This window comes from Nicotiana sylvestris, chromosome 8 (assembly GCF_000393655.2).
Source record: "Nicotiana sylvestris chromosome 8, ASM39365v2, whole genome shotgun sequence".
Lineage (NCBI taxonomy): Eukaryota > Viridiplantae > Streptophyta > Magnoliopsida > Solanales > Solanaceae > Nicotiana > Nicotiana sylvestris.
Window position 1 is genome coordinate 204,096,191 of NC_091064.1, and position 21,295 is coordinate 204,117,485.

General features: G+C 37.5%; 2 protein-coding genes across 2 annotated transcripts; one reads left to right on the forward strand and one right to left on the reverse strand.

Moving 5' to 3' along the window:
* Positions 1-700: 700 nt before the first annotated feature.
* On the forward strand, positions 701-2,701 carry LOC104215011 (probable aspartyl protease At4g16563). The gene has a single exon (XM_009764746.2). It carries the CDS (start codon positions 909-911, stop codon positions 2,355-2,357), a length of 1,449 nt encoding a protein of 482 aa, XP_009763048.1. The 5' UTR covers positions 701-908; the 3' UTR covers positions 2,358-2,701.
* Positions 2,702-16,501: 13,800 nt separating this feature from the next.
* On the reverse strand, positions 16,502-19,169 carry LOC138876263 (uncharacterized). The gene is made up of 3 exons (XM_070155171.1): positions 18,938-19,169; positions 17,976-18,707; positions 16,502-17,805 (listed from the first exon to the last, which is right to left on the reverse strand). Exons 1-3 carry the CDS (start codon positions 19,167-19,169, stop codon positions 16,502-16,504), a joined length of 2,268 nt encoding a protein of 755 aa, XP_070011272.1.
* Between the last annotated feature and the right edge of the window lie 2,126 nt (positions 19,170-21,295).

Here is a 21,295-nt window from a genome sequence, read left to right on the forward strand (position 1 = left end):
CATTATTTCTTAAACATTAGTGGTACAATTATCTATGTTGGTTGAAAATAATAGATAAATAAAATAATTAAATTGCGTGCAAATTAAATTGAACACTATTTGTATAAAAAAAAATATTGTGCGAGGAGCCTCCCTCCCCCCTTCCCCCTCTTCCCAAAATGATCACAAACTTAGATAGCGTTTGTTCATAAAAAAAGGTTTCCTTTTTAAAAATTTAAATATATTTATCCATGAAATTTGTTAGTTTTTGATAAAAAATTAAAAATAAATTTTTTCATATCTAAATATAATTTTAAATTTTAAATATTATTTTTCAACTTAAATGTAAATACTAGTAATTTTTATGTTGAAACGCTTACTTAGTGTTTCAATTCATTGCTAAGACTTGGGCTTTATCCATTGCCCGCCTTTTGATGTGCAATCAATTAAAGTGATGGTAGTATTTCCCGTAATCAACCCCACTTCCAACCGAGAGGTAAGCAACCTCCACTTTCAATCAAGAGGTAAGCAACCCCCACTTTCAATCAAGAGGTTGTGAGTTCGAGTCTCCCCAAGAACAAGGTGGGAAATTCTTAGAGGAAAGTATACCGAGTTTCTATTTGGAAACAGACTCTCTGCCCTAGGCTAGGGGTAAGGTCTGCGTGTAGTATTTCCCGTAAACCTCTCCTAAATCCTCCCTGCCTCACCAAACCTCCCTTCGGCTTTCCCCCACAAGAACCTTCCTCCTCTACAACCCCTTTATATACCTATCTTTTCTTCCTCTCCTTTTTATACAAACAAAAATTGATCCCTCTCTTTCTTTCTCTGTGTACAGAAAAGATAAGGTCGAGCGCATAGTGTTTCAGTTGTATATTCATTTCAAAACAAAATACTCTGTTTCTGAACCTCAGTTTGCTCTGTTTTCCCCAATGGCTTCTTCCTCTGTTTTCTTCACTCTTTTCACTTTCTTCTCACTCTTCCTTTTCTCCTCCTCCGCAGAAACATTAGTTTTCCCTTTAACACATTCTTTCTCGAAAACCCAATACAACAGTACTCATCAGCTCCTCAAATCCACCTCCGCTCGCTCCGCCACTCGCCTCCACCACCACCGTCAAGTCTCCCTCCCTCTCACTCCAGGAAGTGATTACACGCTCTCCTTTTCCCTTGGCTCTCAAACTATTTCCCTCTACATGGATACTGGAAGCGACGTCGTTTGGCTCCCTTGCCACCCTTTTGACTGTATTCTATGTGAAGGCAAGTATAACCCTTGTACTATCCCTAACCCGGGCCCACTTAATCTCACCTCTGCTGTCCCCGTCACGTGCAAGTCACGCTCCTGCTCCGCCGTCCACTCCTCTATGTCTTCCTCTAACCTCTGCGCTATGGCGAAATGCCCGCTCGAAGACATTGAAATTTCCGACTGTAAATCTTACACGTGTCCACCTTTTTACTATGCTTATGGCGACGGGAGTTTCATTGCGAAATTATATAGCGATAAATTATCAATGCCCACGTCATCGCCGTCGTCGCTAATTTTGCATAATTTTACGTTCGGCTGTGCTCACAGTGCACTTGGTGAACCTATTGGAGTAGCTGGTTTTGGCCGTGGGAGACTTTCTTTACCGGCTCAACTCGCTATTAACTCACCGGAAATCGGAAATTTCTTCTCTTATTGCTTGGTTTCTCATTCTTTTGATACTACAAAAGTTCGTAAACCGAGTCCGCTCATTCTCGGTCGTTACTCAGTTGATGAAAAAATGAAGCAAATGAAAGATTACGAAATTGGTTATGCTTATACTCCTATGCTCGAAAATCCAAAACACCCGTATTTTTACTGCGTCGGACTTGAAGCAGTGACTATAGGGAAAATGAAGATTCCGGCGCCGGCGAGTTTGCGGCGAGTCGACGGCAGAGGAAACGGGGGAATGGTGGTGGATTCTGGTACGACTTTTACTATGTTGCCGCATGTGTTTTATGAAACAGTGGTAACTGAATTTGATAAACGAGTTGGACCGGTTTATAAGCGAGCGAACCCGGTCGAGGAACGAACCGGGCTTAGCCCGTGTTACTATTTGGATAAGGGTTCTTCAAATGTGCCACAGCTGCTTTTACATTTTGGGGGTAATTCCAGTGTGGTGATGCCTAAGAGGAATTACTTTTATGAATTTTTGGACGGTGGAGATGATGGGAAGTTAAAAAGGAAAGTGGGGTGTGTGATGCTGATGAACGGTGGTGTTGAAGAGGAAAGTGGGCCCGCTGGGTTATTGGGTAATTATCAGCAACAAGGGTTTGAGGTTGTTTATGATTTGGAAAAGAAGAGAGTTGGATTTGCCAGGAGGAAGTGCGCATCTTTGTGGGATGATTTGAACCAGCACTAATGTGCACCTTTGCGTAGCTGATCAGATTCGACGTTGACTTTGACTTTATGGTGAAGTCAAATTGGGTCGGACTACTTGATGAAATGGGTCGGGTAAGGATCCATGGATATTTTGGGAATAAGAAGTGGAATGTGGTTGATATTTTTTCTATTTTGTCATTGTATAGCTGGAGTTTTGGTACATATTAGACAAAAATAATTTGAAATATAGAAGGGAGAAATGAGGCAAAATGAATAAAATGTGTATGTAAATTTGTGGCATTGGATTTGTTAAATTCTTTTTTTGTTTTTGTAGATTATGTAAACTGGTGCTGAATGTAATTATTTTTGAAGATATTTATGATATTTGCTTTGTGTAATTATAAAAAATTATTAGGACATTAAAATCAAAGCCAATCAAATGCGCTTGCTGTAAATTTCTTTGATAGAATTATAGTGGGAAGGAGTCTTTGGCATTCCAATAATTTTGTGGAAGTTTACAATTATTGATACGTCCTCAAACTAAACAATGGCAGGCTCTCGCTTGTAACAAACATTTTTCTTTCCCTTTCTTGAAAATTGCCGAGTACAAACTTAGGTACAAAGTCATATGAACACAGAAGTCTTAAATTTAATTCAATTTAATTCGAAAGTTACGAACATTTCGAAATATAGACTTTATCTCATAAAGAGTTCTAGTTTCATTACTGTAAATTTATTGAATTTCGATTCAATACTTTCCAACAGCACGAAAGGTACAATTTTTAGGAATCAGAAACTGTTAAGTCAGCTTGAGTGAATCTTCAGCAAAGTAATGAATCGAAAGATATTGTGTATCATGCTGCCTGCTTCATCAAATTTTTGTTTTGGTGTGAACCTATTGGTCACCGTTTTGAGACGTGAAAGTAGCTATTAGTACTTGTATTAAGAAATGCTATTTACATTATACTGGTAGAAATGTGATTCTTTTTTGAACCCCGTGTAATGTTTTATACACCGAACTACTTTTTATTTTATTTTAGCATGGGCACTTGTTGAAAATCATAATTTTCCTCGAAGCTTCAAGACAAATCTTTTTGCCACGTCCCACTAGTAGAAGGAGTTTATTAGACGCACTCATTAAATTAGTGTCACAAAATTTCATATTTGTCAAAAAAAAATTGGCCTCAAACTCAATGGTAAACTATGTACTAAGCTTGTGGATTTGAACCGATATTTCAATATTACAGGAGTAAATACTGAACTTTTATATTTACATATAGTATTTGACATTAAATAAAAGGAAAAATAAAATAATATCGAAAAGTACATTTCAAGTTAAATATTGAGAAAGTTTCAATGCTTTCAAACATCTTAAGTTCGTGTTCATAGAGAATTAAACTTTCATAACTTCTTAATTCAACTTCACAAATACTCCCTCCGTTCACTTTTACTTGACACATTTTGACTTTTCACGCTTCTTAAAGAATAATAAATAAATTGCATAGTTTACCATGATACCCATATTAACCGATACATATTTTATTGAATTTGATAAAATAATTGAAATGAGTAATAAATATTGTGGGTATAACAAGAGTTTTTTTGTCTTCTCTTGATATGCGTACAGTTATAAATAAAAATAAAAATTTATTATTAATATATATGTCAAATAAAAGTGGACAGAGAAAATATTATTTTTCCACTTTAATTCCGATATATTGTCCAATAACCAATTTAATTGAGTTGGAAGGGGAGCCAAAAATAAAGAAAATGACAAAGCACGCCGCCAATGGGATTTCAGATATTGCAGAAATCTGACGTCATATAAATAAGAGTCGCTAGTTTCGAAGACAAAAAGGTGGCCCTAAAATTTAAAAACGTGTGTGTCCGCTCATCGCTTAGCTGTCTCCCACTGTGTATTTGGTGCACTTCCCTATTAATTACACATACGTGTGCACTCATTATTATTTATCAATCCTTTTCGTTTCGTTTGTTTTTTATATGACGTGTCACTCTCTCCAGTTCTCCTTACAAATTGTTCGCATTAAACATTCTGCTTGCTTAACGTACTACTCCTACGTATAATTTTCTTCATTTTATAAGATGTTTTTGAAATAATGATATTTTAACATTTAAACTCTTTATTTTAAACTTAATATTTACTTTTATAATCATGAAAAATTATGATACGTCTAATACGACAAGTCTAAGGACATTTTTAGTATATGTGAAACATTTTTTATTTTATTTTTAAAATTTTTGCATTCAATTAAAAATTATTATGTACAATAAACAAAAGAAATAACAACCACGTAACTTCTTATCGATAGAACTTTCAATATAATTATCGATTACTTTAGCTTACCCAAATGGGCAAATTATTCCCCTTACAAAGAACTTAACTGTTAGTTCGAGATTTGGTGAGAGGCAGCCGTAGGACTGTGCGTAATTTGATAAATACCCATTTTTTGTACTGAAATAAATTTTTTTAATATTTGATATTCAATATAGTATATGGTTTAAGTTTTAAAAAAAATGGTATTAAATATAGTATTTGGTATTTTAAAACGAAATACTGAAATATCGATACCGTACCAAAATATATATTATATTACACAATACACATATTATTAATTCTAAAATAAATATAAAAATTCTAAAATTTTACTTTCCTTTATTCTGTAAGTTCAGCAATTAACTCTAAGCAAATAATAAGACATTTCTAATGATCAAATTTATAGCCCGTTTGACCAAACTTCAAAAATCAGTTTATTTTGAGAAATACTTTTCTCAAAAGTACTTTTAGTGAGAAATAGTTTGTATTTGGCTAATTAGTTTGAAAAACACTTCTGAGCAGCAATTAGTGTTTGGTCAAGCTTTAAAAAATTGCTTCTAAGTGTATTTTTCTCAAAAGTGCTTATCAAAAAAGTATATTTAGAGAGAAGCTACTTTTGTCTGCTTCTTCAAAACTGCATCTGTTTCTCCTCAAAAGCACTTTTTTCCTTTCAGAAGCTTGCCAAACACCTCAATAATTGGCCAAAAAAAGCTTGGCCAAACAGACTATTATTCCTTTATGGACAAGTGAGGCTTGCTTAGTTGGTAAAAGCACCTCCACCTACGACCGTTAGGTCCTGGGTTCGAGTCACCATGGAGGGGAAGTGTGAAAACACTATAGATCCTCATAATTTGGGAGGGGTATAAAAAAAAAATTATTCCTTTATGTACAGTTTTCTCTCTCTGGGTTGATATTTGACAAAACTTTTATCAACAAACGTTTTTAATTTTGTACTTTTGAGTACTTTAATTAAGAATATTACAATCTATGACACTATGCACTAGTTAGTATTCAAAACAAATAAAACGAAGTTACTAAACCGAATAAATCGAAATTGAAAGCGAAAGGCGAAAAACCAAACCATATCGAATTTAATTAAGTAAAGTATTGGTATAACATTTAAGAAATCGAATATCGAAAATATCGAACCAAAATATCTAAATACCGCATCGTACCGATCGACGAACACCCTAGAGACAGGACTAGCTAGTAATATGTTTAGTACAAAACTAATTAAAATTATATGGAGATACTTCTCTGATACGATATCTACTGGAGTATATATGAATGATATTACACTTTACGTAATTAATAAGGAATAGTAGGTATAGCATGTAGAGGAACTTAAATTAGACTTTCAGTTTGACATTCGGGTTACAGTTTAGTAATTTAGTGGTCAATGGAGTGAAAAAAAAAACTTTGAAAGACCAGAATTTAAATCTTAGCAGGGACAACAAAAAAAAGTAAAGTAACCCCCCCCCCCCCAAATATGATAAATAGAAGGCAAAATATCTTACAATTCTCTAAACTTGACACAAATTATTAATTTCTATCTTAAATTATTCGTGGTCTTAACTATCCACCTCAACTTGGCCTTTTTAGAGCCAATACCCCACTGGACGCTGATGTGGCAAAGAGTGTGGGTGCACTCGTCTGCCACGTGGATTTTTTTATATATGTGATTTTTTTTGAAAAATAAAATATATTTTTACCTTTATAAGTATGTTACTTTTTTAGATAATTTTTTTCGAATACAATTTAGGCAGAATAGTCTGGGAGACACTTGTACTAGTTTGGTTTTGTCATCTCGGTCCCTCTACTCTACAAAGTTTCAACCGGATACTTGAACTCGATCAAAATATAAGTTTTAAACATCTCTGTTGCTCACTCGCTTGACAGGAAAGACACATCATATCCACCTCAGCTAAATTAATGCCACATCATTATTTATTACAAAATATAGTATTTTTTATAAAAAATCCAAATCTATCCCCTTTTTCCAAAAAATAAAATCCCAAACAGTCCTTTCTCTTCCACTATTCCATTTCTCAATCTTATACCCGCCATAACCGGATATCACCACCCCTTCCTCCTTCGTCTGCAAATACATAACCAAACTCACATTTGGTTACAATTTTCAATCAGTTCTTGTTATCCCCATTGTATTACTGTTACCGGTGAATCTCTCCATAACCATCTGTACACTCCTCTTCTTCACTTTTAGTATCACTTCTCAAAATCCAACTACTCCCTCTGTCTACAACCTGTTTAGCAAAATACTACAGAAAGTACAATGCTTAACCACCACAATTTAAAATATCTCATAAAGTCAAAGTAAAATAAAGAAAACCATATGAAAATTATGAAATTCTTGTACTAGTAGTAGCATCTTCCCTGACACCATTGTTGAAATCGAATTTTAGAAGGGGAACTAAAATTGAAGCAGCCTGTTTCATGATTTAAGCCATAAATTTCAATTGATTATTTTGACTCCACTTAACAGCAAAAAGTAAACATGCAAGTGATTATTTATACTAACCTCGGAAAATCCATGAATTCAGGTCTTCTCATAAGAAATTAAAAAAAGAAAAACTCAAAATTAAATAAAATCATAGGGAATTTTTTTTTTTGATGGCAGAAACAGACGCTTTCAATAAGGGATTGCTTTGGGTTTTTTCTTTTTGGGCGGTGTGGGGTTGGGGGAGAAGAAAGGAACAAAAAGAAAATGCAACGAGATGGGGTGGGGTGCTAGGAAAAACGATTAAGTCTTCTGTTTTGCTTATGTTCATTTTTTTTTTTACTTTTTTGACTTTGTCTTTTTATTTGTTTTCTCATCTTATTTTAACAATTTATTGTTCGAAATATTCATATTCACTCTCACTGCCCCGCGTGAATTACACCCCTTTTGTCCAGCTCAATTTTTTGTTGCCACATGTACTCGGTCAAAGGTCAGAGGTATTTAAAAGTTCTGTTTTGCACGAGATCAAGTGTCCGGTTGAAACTTTGTAAAGTAGAGGGACCGGGATGACAAAACCAAACTAGTACACGTGCCTATCAGGCTATTCTGCCATTTATAATAAAACTTGGATAGTACTATATTATTTAGGCTAAATTTTTTTATTTGGCTAAAAATAATAAAGTTTTAATTAATCTTTTTTTTGAATTTGACTTGATAATAAAGATTTATACAATTTAAATAAATAGTCAAGGCATCTAAAAAGTTATAAAAATACATAGTTTGAAATTAATTATTTTTGCTATTAATCACGCCCAACTCTAGTCCTAAAAAGGATAAGCGATCACTGCAAATATAATCCGGTCTAAAAGTCCGGAGTCGAATCCTACAGAGAACTAAAGCTTAGCTATATCTGTTTAATATCATTAAAAAGACAAGTTTAATAATTTTCTAAATTATAAAGATTGAGATTTATATTTCTAATTAATTAACTAGCAAATACTAGAAAGCGGTAAAATTATCAACTAACGAGACAAAGGGTTGGAGACTAAATTAAGGAGGTCTATAGTTATGATTTCCCCAATTGTCGAAATCCTTACAGCTATGTTCTCTACAATTTCGCCGGTGTATTCTCTATTGATGGTGAGTACTTTAGGTGCCGTAATTCTCTCTCGAGCAACTACAACAATTTACTAGGCATATTCTCTCGAACTACGCTAGTTGACTTTATCTAACCGCTCATTATGACCACGTTAAGGCTTTGTTATTTCTAAACCTGCCTTTAAACTCACTGTATTGATTTCGCACATACATCAGGAGTGACGTTGTTCAACAACTACCTAAATATGTACTCTCTCTCGAGCAGTACACGCTAAATAGGCACAGTCAATTGATGGTCACTCAATCAACAACAACAAATACGTAGTTGAACAAGTAGAGAAATTCAACGGCTTAATTATATAAAAATATAACAAGTATTTATCCTACAAAAGGTTCCATCAAAACCCTAGAAAATGAATTAGTTATTCATAATAGTATGCAAAAATACAATACTAGAATTCATAAGCAATAATGGAAATAGGAAGAAGGAACTGAAAAACTCGTGAAAGAATTCTCCGCCTTGCTCCCAGTGTGTTCTTACCTCCTTAGGTCTAAAAACAAGTTTTCTCTTGACTTGGGCGAGTTTGTTGAGTTTATATAGGATTAGGATAAGTTTCCCATGCTTTACACATTAGCCCTTGGACTTTCTCGGCCTTTTCCAGATCGATCGCGGCCGCGGGCCAACTGCGGTCGTTTTAGACTATTCTGTTTTGCAACTTTTTCCACCACGTTTCAGCCGCAGTCGCGGTGGACTATTGCCCAGTTTTTCTTCGTCTTTTCTTGCTTGTTTTCATCCGGGCTCTTCTCGATTGGTCTTGTATTTACATATTTGACCCCAAAATACTCTATATCCTCCTCCTAACTTGGAGTAGCTCCTGCAAAGCATAAAAACCTCAATTAGAGCATTTTGTTATCATTTAGCACTTAAAACATCAATAAAATATAGTTAATTTAGAGCATAAATAGCATCTACATCGCATAATATAGGCTACTATCAACACCCCACATTTAAACCATTGCTCGTCCTCGAGCAATCAAACTACACTTTATATATAGACATGACCTTTTTAAACAATTCCCCTAACTCGTCACACCAAGAATACTTAAAATAGACTAAGCACAAAAGCGTAACATCTTCACCTCAAGAATTGATTCGCAAGTACAATCCATTATTCACAACTTGACCACTTACTCAAACATAGAGGTCACTGACATTACCTCTCCTTCATGAATCAAGTGCCCTCACACAACAAAAGAGAGTAGTTCCATACAATAAAATTCAAGAACACTTATGAACTCAAGATAGAACTAATTCACTCACTCTCATTGATATGCCACAAAAGATGCACCATAGGCATTCCCGTAGTGTACTACTCTACTAATCGAGCTCATTCAGTCTAGGATCAAGTAAGACTTTATTTGGTTGTATTGTAGGCTGCGGGTCGGGTAAAATATTTGGATATAAGAGTGACTACACCTCCTAGAGCACTTTAATACATATACTTTAATATTCCAGCCCATACTTATGTCAAACCATAACTCCACCTTCACATCAATGTATATTATCCCATACTTCTTTAAGCACAATTACATCAAGAGTCACCACTTATCAAGGAATATTTTTTTCACAGCAATACAACTAATTTTTTTTCAATTCAAGTGGCTCTTACTTTTTCAAAACAGTGCACTTTTCTCTTTATTTCATTAATTCCACTCAAAAGCCAAACCAACCATCCCACACTTTAACTTTTACAAAGTTCATAACAATTCAAGTGCTCATGAGAGGTTAGAAGGTTCAAATAGATGGGTAGTTCCAACAACTGGGTAATGTTTATAATGTGGTTGCCAAAGTAACAGGATTACAAGCTCAAAGGGGTTAACTACGATACATAACAATTAGGCGGGTAAAATATACATATCTGGCTCAACAAAGAAATGCCTATATCACTTTCAAGACTGAACAAAACTACTATTTCGCTTTGTGTTAACGGTGAAAATGGTAATAACAATTAAATTTCATTAAGTGGTTCTAAAAATACGTGATCTATTTTTATGCTAGTTGTTAGGCGATTGATGCTATGTGAAAGACTTAGAAACGAGATAAGATCTTAACAAGGAGATGTTAATCAAACTGAATCATTGTCAATCGGGGCCTCGAGCTTGCCTATTCGAGGGCCTCGGGGTCGAGTCCGAAGCTCGGCTGGGAGCTATCGAGGGTGATCGATTGAGACTAACAGTTATAAATAAATCAATTACGGCTCTTTGTGGCCAATAATAAGCAATAAATGACGAACTTTAAGTAGAATACAATAAATACGAGTAATAAATGAAGTAATGAAATCAAGAAAATATGTTAGAGAGAAGAGAGAATGTTCTTGAGTCTTTAGTATTGAGCAACAACTATTTACATATGACAAGGATCCCCTTTATATAAGAGGGAAAATCCCAACATAGTAAAAATACATTCATTACAAAGATATGGGGCTGGACCAGCCATTTAATGCCTTGATTCGCATTTTGGGCTAGTCCACTAGACTTGACCTGCCATACGCACGTGCCTTGGGAACTCCGCCTCGATCCACCGAGACCGGTAATTCACATTGTCTCGGGGCCGGTTATTACTTATACTATCTCGAAGTCGAATTGTCGAGAATTCTCAGAATCGATCACTAGAAGCCCTCGAGATGCCGTGATGCTTGTGAAATCGAGCCGTCGATTTCCACCGTATACAGATAGTCCCTATGTTTCCTAGAACAAAGTGATAGGAAATGATCCTAAGCCCATACTCCGTAAGCATCATCGCTATGATGCCAGTCTATCAGAGCATTAAATGTCATACTCAAAAAGTCGCGCAAGGGTCGCCGTCAAACACAACTATCGAGAAGCCCACAAACCGCTATTGGTTCGTCCTTTCCGCTGCCCACACGGCTCCTATAAATGCATCAATCGTTTGATAATTCATATTTTCTCAACATCTTCAAATTTTCAAGGCCAGACCCATCCCCTTGCGCATTTTTTATTCTTCCGTTTTTGATCCTTTGTCTACTTCCTCAGAAAAGTTTTCCCACCATCATGGCTAGAACTTCCAAGACAGTTCCTCGGAAAGACGAGGCTGCCTCTTCAACCCGAACATCCAAAGGAAAGCCCAAATTGATACCTACCATTGAACAATGTACTCACATCGGGTTCGACATGACGAAGGATTTCACCGTCGAGAAACCTTCATCTACACCGGGCCGATGCGAACACGTGTCCCGGTACATTAGCATTGTGACCGACATAAGGAAAGTGAAGGAAGACTGCTAATGGGAGGAGGCATTGTTGGTTGATATTCCCCGCTCTAACGAGAGCATAACGGATCACAAAGCTGGTTTCCTTTATGTATATACTTACTTGTTCACTTTGGGTCCGGTCGATTATTCTAACCCTTTTTCCTTGGAGATAGATCCGGTTATTCTCAATTTCTGCGACAAGTACCAAGTGGCACTTGGTCAAATCTATCTGTCTTTCTGGAGGATAGTCTACATGCTCTACTACTTCTCCAATGGGGTCGAGGGCGAGAACTTTACCCTCGACCATCTGATCAGATTGTATAGCCCTCGATTTTATTGAGGTTTGATTAAGCTTCACCACTGGTCCAAAAATCATTTTTCTCGAGCACCGATGAGGACAAAGATCGAGGGTGGATGAGCAGGTTCGTCCGAGTGAGGACCTCGGACATCATCTCGACCAGGAGGATGCCATTCTCGGAGAAGTGGAATACACAGCGTAAGTATTTTTCCTTCGAACATGCTCTGTGATCTTCCTACCTCTTTTCCGAAAATGATCTCCCCTTGGTTTATGCAGCTACCGCTTGGTATCCCGAAGCGGTTCAGGATCTGCCAGGATGGATTAGGCAGTTGGATACTTCGTTCCTGTATCTCGTCCGGTCTTGACCTGACCTAGCTAAAACGCAGTGGATGGCCAAGAATCATGGTAAAGTTCTTCTTACCACTTATATCTTAATCTTATGCTTCTCCCCGTATCCTTTGTGCTGATAAAGTTTGTCCATTGTGTTTGTGCAGGCCTTGGCAATGGTGTGCTGATGAGATCGCCTCCCGATGGCGAGGTGGAGACTTTGGTGCCCGATAAGGGCAAGAAAAGGAAAAATAAGGCGGCTGCTGATTCTCTTGAGGCAAAGAAACCTAAATCACGCCAGCCTCGAGCTGCCATCGGGACCTCAGCTTCAGCTTCCAGAGCCAGTACCGGCACTAGGGATGAAGATGATGATGATGTGGGCCAGTACCATTTGGTACAAAGAATGAGGTCGGGCGCGGGAATCCCGCAGGTGCCCCGACCGGAGGCCGCTGATCCGGGAATGGCCGGTTCGGATCGGTCCCGTGTAGTAGAGACCCTCGAGGAGGGTGTAAATGTGGTCCTCAATCCCGTGACCGAATGTGGTGCAGCCCCTACTGGGGAGACCATTGATGCTGGTCCCGAAGGGTTTGGGCCTGGAGCTCTCCGGGGGCAGGAATTGCCCCTTGGTGATATCGATTCCCTGGATGGCCTTAATTTGGGCCCTCAGTTCTCCTCTGGGGAGTTAAGGGATGATCAGGACCCGAATTCTGCCAACGTGGGGGGTCCTCTCAAGGGGGGAGGTGCGTTGATAAATAGGGATTATGATGAAATTTACACTCCTTCTTGCTTAAGTTTTGATTAAAAATGTGTACAAAATAGTCCCAAAGGCTCACATTTTGTACTTGATTGTAGGGTTTGGTCAACAAGGTGATAATTTATCAAAAACGTCACGACCCAATTTAGGATCGTGACCGACGTTTAGGAGCAAGTGCTCCCAAGTAAGCCTTATCGGTATTTTACAGAAAATCGGACAGAGTTTCCCCTGTTTTGGACTATTCCAAAAAATTTCTTGTCTCAAATCAACAACCAAACATCCTAATATCATACCAAATAATTGACAACTTATAAATCAACCAAAATGAGTTTCCACCATTACTAATCAACCCACTAACAACTAGAAATGCTAATTTTCTCCAACTTTGATAATAAAGAACGATACTCAGCATAAGACTATAATAAATAAATAATACTCATGACACTAAACGAATGACTATGGAGTAACTCTAGAATTCAAAGAATAGACCATAACAATAAATAAAATCTTCGTCCACGCGAACAAGTGCGAGGCTCACCAAGAACTATCAACCTGTGCGCTCTAATTAAGGAAATCCTCGCCTGCGTCAACTGCTGTCTCTGTAAAAAAAATTAGTGGGGAATGAGTCGCTAGCTCAGTGAGTAATAACACTTAACCACAACCGTTTTTATTGGGGACAAGTCAGAAAACATGCTAGTATCTCAAACAGATGACATCAAAATGCCCTTTCAGAAACAATAAATAATTTTCAGTCTCATCATGTTTTTCTTGTATTATAATACAATTAACAGTTCAGTAATAAGTTCGGTAACCACTATATAATATCAATATTCACATTTGGGAGGTTTCAATGAACGGATCATGTAATCGGTATAATAGTGGACTTCTTCGCAAGAAGTCAAATATAACGGTAGTCCATACTCGAGGGAAGTCGGTAACGGTATGCTAGTTCTACCTTCCCACTGGCGAGGGCTATAACGGTAATCTGTAATTACAAGGTGCACCAGGTCTAACGAACCCGCCATTAGCTACGGGATCCTTCAATGTCTACTCCCATTTATACTTGTCTCTGTAATCCGTATATACTCGCAGAAAATATTTTAAAACAATATAGGGCATTTCGATTTTTATCAAATCATGTAATTTAGTTTCAATAACGGTAAATCTTATTTCAGGTAACAGTAAAACGTATTTAGTAACAATGAGAATATTCAGAATAACTGTAATCGTCTAAAATAAATATAGTAGTATCATATCGAGTAAAGGACTTGTCCCACATGCAGATTCAAATCATTCGGTAACATGCTCATATTAAAATCATATGTAAATCATGCTAGTTGTAGAAATACAAATTGAGGTAAGGTTAGTACTCACAGTACTCGTGTGAAATACCAAACTCGTCACCTTGAGCGATCCGTACAACTTTCTTCAATCAATCTATAACCACATCAACATCGATCTCGTGCTAATTGCCTCATTTAGGCTAAATTCATCACTAATTTAGAATACCCAATTCTTCGAGTTTTATATTTTATCATCAATTCACCGAATTATATTTACCCATGCTACGAGTAATTTAAATTAGTCCAAAATTATTGAAATAAAAAGATATTTATATGGTTTATTCCCTTTACTGTTCAATTTTCTTAATCGTGTGCATAAATTGAAACTAAAATAACTTTATTGTCCATCATATTCCTTCTTAATTGGTACCTATCTTTTGTACTCAATACTAGACTCATAACATTTAAACCCAAATTCGATATTGTCATTGCAATACAGTTAATACCAAAACTCAATCCTTGCACCCTAACTTAATTTACACCTAACAAAGATCATATATAATGAGACTAGTTTAAATACAAATACACCAATACCCTTCTTTTTCCAAGTTAATTTATCCTACAATAACATTGACCAATTTCCAATTGCATAATTTGCCCAGAATAACTCTTATTGGTATTAAATTTCTTATACCTTATGAAACCCATTAAATATATGAACTGAGATAAAAAAAATTACCAGAAGAAAAGAACCTAGATGAGAAATTCGAGTATTTCCCGTAAGAAATAGTGCGTATTTAAAATTTCTCAAGTTTTGGTTCCACCCTTTTTCTTCTTCTTCTTCTCCCTTTTGAAATTTTGTTTTCTCGGCGATCTGAAGCTTCTCGTTTGTCCTTTCTTTTGTTTTGGCAAAATGGGCTTCGACCCTTTTTGCTTTACTTATTTTTTTTTTGAGTTATTTTGTTTTAGTAATTTGCTCCCTTTTTTTTAGTTATTATTATTATTATTATTTTACTTATAACCAATACCCTTATTAAATATAGGATATTACATCCTCCCCACCTTATGAAATTCGATCTCCGAATTTAGCTTAATTACGTACCTGTAAACTGAAACAAATGGGGATACTTCGCTTGCATATCTTTTTCTACCTCCCAAGTAGCTTCTTCAACGGTATGATTTCTCCATAAAACTTTAACGAAAACAATTTTTTTTGACCGTAGCTTTCTTACTTGTCTATCAACAATTGTCCTCGGCTCCTCCTCATAAGACAACTTCTCATCAAGCGATATAGTTAGTGCTTCAAGCACCTGAGATGAGTCTGATATACATTTTCTTAGCATTGAGACATGAAACACTGGATGAATAAAGGAAAACTCGGGAGGAAGTGCCAAACGATAAGCCATAGCTCCCACTCAATCTAGTATCTCATACGGTCCTATAAACCTGGGGCTCAGCTTGCCTCTTTTCCCAAACCGCATCACACCTTTCATAGGAGAGACTCGTAGGAACACTTTGTCTCCAATTGTGAACACTAAATCTCTTCTCCTCTTATCAACATAAGACTTTTGTCTACTTTGAGCTGTAAGCAATCTCTGTCTGATCAACTGGACTTTGTCCATTGCTTTTTGTACTAAGTCGGGTCCCAATAAGTTAGTCTCACCAGCTTTAAACCGTCTGATAGGAGAACGACATCTTCTACTATACAATGCTTCGTACGATGCCATTTGAATACTGGACCGGAAGCTATTGTTGTAAGCAAATTCAGCTAATGGTAGATAAGTGTCCCAACTACCTCCAAACTCAAGAATGCAAGCTCTCAACATATCCTCCAAGATCTGAATAGTACATTCAGACTGCCCGTCTGTTTATGGATAAAATGTAGTACTAAGATCTACTCATGTACCTAATGCTTCTTGAAATGATTTTCAAAAGCGTGAAGTGAACTGTGATCCTCTATCAGAGATGATGGATACTGGAACTCCGTGAAGTCGGACAATTTTGTTCATAAATATCTGTGCATACCTGACTCCACCATATGTAGTCTTCACCGGCAAAAAAATGTGTTGATTTCGTCAGTCAATCTACAATCACCCATACCGACTCATAACCTCTAAGGGTTCGTGGTAGCCCGGTGACCAAAATCCATAGTAATTCTTTCCCATTTCCACTCTGAAATCTCAATTTATTGTAGTAGTCCTGCGGGTCGCTGATGCTCAGCCTTGACCTACTGACAAGTCAAACAACTAGAAACAAAGTTAGCAACATCTTTCTTCATACCTTCTCACCAATAAAATTACTTCAGGTCATGGTATATTTTTGTGGATCCAGGATGTATAGTGTATTTAGTGTTGTGAGCTTATTTAAGAATAGCATGTCTCAACCCATCTACGTCTGCTACACATAACCTGTCACCCATTCGAAGAACACCATCACTTTCAACAATCATATCCTTGATTTTACTAGCTAAGGCCTCATCCCTATATTTGCATAATCGTTCATCCTCATATTGGGTGGCCTTAATGCGCTCAACTAATGAAGACTTAGCCTGAGCACAAGCCAACAATGCCTCTGAACTTCCCATACTAAATCTGATACCTGTATCTTCTAGTCTCCGAATATCTTTGGCCAAAAGTCTCTTTGCAGGGGCTATATGTGCCAAACTCCCCATAGATTTTCTGCTCAATGTATCAGCCACTAGATTGGCTTTTCCAGGATGATATAAAATAGAAAAATCATAGTCTTTGAGTAGTTCCATCCACCGACGCTGCCGAAGATTCAGATCTCTCTGCAGAAAGATATACTTCAGACTTTTATGGTCTGTATAAATCTCACAAGTTTCGCCGTATAGATAATGCCTCCAAAGTTTTAGAGCAAATACCACTACAACCATCTCCAAATCATGTGTAGGATAGTTTTGCTCCTGCCTTTTCAATTGTCTCGAAGCATAAGCTATAACACGACCATTTTGCATGAGAACACATCCTAATCCCACCCTCGAGGTGTCACAGAATACTGTAAATCCTCCAGAACCTGATGGTAAGGCTAATATTGGTGCAATTGTCAGACACGTTTTGAGTTTCTGAAAGCTTTGCTCACATTCCTCCGTCCACTGAAACTTTGCATTTTTCTGTGTTAGCTTGGTCAGTGGCGCTGCTATTCTGGAGAAATCCTGCACAAAATGGCTGTAATAGCCTGCTAAGCCTAAAAAGCTGCGAATCTCTGTAGGAGAAGAAGGTCTGGGCCATTTCTGCACAGCTTTGGTCTTCTTAGGATCTACCATAATTCCATCTTTGGATGCAACATGTCCCAGAAATGATACCGAGTCTAGCCAGAATTCACACTTCGAGAACTTAGCATAAAGCCGATGTTCTCGCAATCTCTGCAACACTGTCCTGAGATGATTCTCGTGTTCTCCTTGGCTACAAGAATATATCAAGATATCATCAGTAAATACTATTACAAATCTATCCAGAAACAGCTTGAACACACTATTCATTAAATCCATGAATGCAACTGGAGAATTTGTCAGTCCGAAAGGCATCACAAGGAACTCATAGTACCCGTATCGAGTTCTAAAAGCAGTCTTAGAAATATCTTCATCTTTGATTCTAAGTTGATGATAACCAGAACGGAGGTCAATCTTTGAAAAGTGGGCAGCTCCTTGTAACTGATAAAACATGTCATCTATACGGGGCAAAGGATATTTATTGCGTATTGTTATCTTGTTCAACTGCCTGTAGTCAATGCACAATCTCAGGGATCTGTCTTTCTTCTTTACGAATAGTACTGGTACACCCATGGTGATACACTAGGTCTAATAAAACCCTTACCTAACAAATCTTGTAACTGTTGCTTTAGCTCCCTCAACTCTGCTGGTGCCATTCTATATGGGGGTATCAATATGGGCTGTGTGTCAGGTAGCAAATCAATATTAAAGTCTATTTCTCGTATTGGAGGCAATCCTAGTAAATCCTCAGGAAATACATCAGAAAATTCTCTCACTATTGGTACATTCTCAGCCTTCATAAAAGATACAATTTTGCAAGTCTCTGGAACCTGACTCCCTCTTAGAATAAAACTGGGTTCATTTGGTATCTCAAACTTAACTATCTTTGCATGCCAATCGACTATAGCATAGCAAGAAGATAACCAATCTATTCCCATCAACATGTCAATGTCAATCATATCAAGTACAATAAGGTCAGCTAGAGTATCTCTACCCTCAACCTGAATCTGACAAGCACGATACACGTATTCAGCTAACAAAGACTCTCCAACAGTAGTAGCAACTAGAAAAGAATCATTCAATAGCTCGGGCTGTCTACTAAATCTCAAAGCAAAGTACGAGGACACATAGGAGTGAGTAGATCCCGGATCAATCAACGCAAGTGCATCACATGAATAGACAGAAAGAATACCTGTAACCACTGCATTCGAGGCCTGAGCATCCTGTCTAGTAAATGCAAAAACTCTCGCCTGACCTTTACCAGCATTGCCTTGTCCTTGATTCACAGTAGCACGGTCTCCAGCACCTCGACCTCTATTTCCTATACCCGTAGCACCTGAAGTATTACGAGTAGTCTAAGTCAGTGCAACTGACTGAATAGAAGCTTGGTTGAAATTTCTCGGAGGCTGAGGGCAATCACTCAAGTGATATCCCAACTGGCCACACCGAAAGCACTCTCCAGTTAGAACACGACATTGGTCCAAATGTGATCTACCATAAGTCTGGCAAACTCGTGTAGTGGCATATATCTGCCCAGAATTATGATGTCCAGAAGTCCCCTATTACCTTGTCTATAATGTGGTATGTATGTGGACTGTGAAGACATGTGTGTCCCTGTCTGAGAACCTTGTTGTTGTTGTCCCTGATTTCCTGCTTTTCTATTTTCACTCAAACCACCACTAAAAGCCCCTCCTGTCCTGGCCTTCTTACATAAATCACTAGTTGCACGCTCCTCGCGTCCCTTGTTTTTAATCTTTCTAGCAAGGTCGACTACATCAGAGTAGGATAAAGTCTTCATCTGTGGGGATACTGCAGTGTATAGACGACCAACCAATCCATCAACAAACCTCTAAACTCGAGCTTCTTCGGTAGGCACTAAGTGAGGAGCATATATAGCCAGCTTGCAGAACTTAGTGTTATATGTTGACACATCCATATCTGGAGTTTGAACCAATCTCTTAAAGTCTCTAGCATATTGTTGCATCAGACCGTCCGGAAGAAAATGATTCTTGAACAACTTAGTGAACTCGTCCCATGTTAGTGGTGGTGCTTCTGCTGGCCTTCCTAGCAATACCTTTTCATACCATGTGTTGGTCATATCCTCTAGTTTGTATGCTACGAGTTCCACGGCTCTCTTACTAGAACATCCAAGAGCATGTAATGCCTTGAGTGTCCCGTCCAAGAAACTTTGAGGATCTGTTGAATTATCGGAACTTATGAATTTTGGTGATTTCAATTTCAGGAACTCGTGTAGGGATACTTCCTTATTCCCGAAAGGCTGAGTCTGTGTAGGTGCTTGTGTCTGTAAAGTAACCTGAGGAGCTGAACTTCTGCCCTGAGTAGGCACCAATGCCTCTAACACATTCAATAACCTTGCCACTGCATCTGCACGTAAGGCAACAGTAGGTACAACAGTTGGCACTGGTGGTGGAGTGTTCTGAACTCCCTGCTCTTGCATTTGATCTGGCATAATAGCTTGGGTTTGACCCATGTTCCCAACTTGAGGTTGAGGGGCAGTCTGTCTTCTAGTTTGATGAACCCCAACTTGACCGCCACCTCGGGTAGCACCACGTCTAGCAGATGAGGGTGTGCGTATCCTAGCCATCTGTGAAAAAAAAATTCCAAAGTCAATCTCAAGATATCTCAACGCACGATCAAATAATGAAAGAAGGGAAAACATTCCTAAATGTTCAGTAGCCTCGAGATCATAAGTATGGGTGCCTACAAACCCATGAACAAGACTCTACTAAACATTACTCCATGACTCGGGACTTAAAGCCTAAGCTCTGATACCAACTTTGTCATGACCCAATTTAGGATCGTGACCGGCGTTTAGGAGTAAGTGCTCCCAAGTAAGCCTTATCGGTATTTTACATAAAATCGGACAGATTTTCCCCTATTTTTGGACTATTCCAAAAATAATTCTGTCTCAAATCAACAACCAAACATCCTAATATCATACCAAATAATCGACAACTTATCAATCAACCAAAATGAGTTTTCACCATTACTAATTAACCCACTAACAACCAGAAATGTTAATTTTTCTCCAACTTTGAAAATAAAGAACGATACTCAGCATAAGACTATAATAAATAAATAATACTCATGACACTAAAAGAATGACTATTGAGCGACTCTAAGAATTCAAAGAATAGACCATAAAAATAAATAAAATCTCCGCCCACGCGAACAAGTGCGAGGCTCACCAAGAACTATCAACCTGTGCGCTCTAATTAAGGAAATCCTCGCCTGCGTCAACTGCTGTCTCTGTAAAAAAATTAGTGGGGAATGAGTCGCTAGCTCAGTGAGTAATAAAACGTAACCACAACCGTTTTTATTGGGGACAAGTCAGAAAACATGCTAGTATCTCAAACAGATAACATAAAAATGCCCTTTTAGAAACAATAAATAATTTTCAGTCTCATCATGTTTTTCTTGTAGTATAATACAATTAACAGTTCAGTAATAAGCTCGGTAACCACTGTATAATATCAATATTCATATTTGGGAGGTTTCAATGAACAGATCATGTAATCGGTATAACAGTGGACTTCTTCGCAAGAAGTCAAATATAATGGTAGTCCCTACTCGAGGGAAGTCGGTAACGGTATGCTAGTTCTACCTTCCCACTGGCGAGGGCTATAATGGTAATCTATAATTACAAGGTGCACCAGGTCTAACGAACCAGCCGTTAGCTACGGGATCCTTCAATGTCTACTCCCATTTATACTTGTCTCTGTAATCCGTATATACTCGTAGAAAATATTTTAAAACAATATAGGGCATTTCGGTTATTATCAAATCATGTAATTTAGTTTCAATAACAGTAAATCTTATCTCAAGTAACAGTAAAACGTATTTAGTAACAATGAGAATATTCAGAATAACTGTAATCGTCTAAAATAAATATAGTAGTATCAT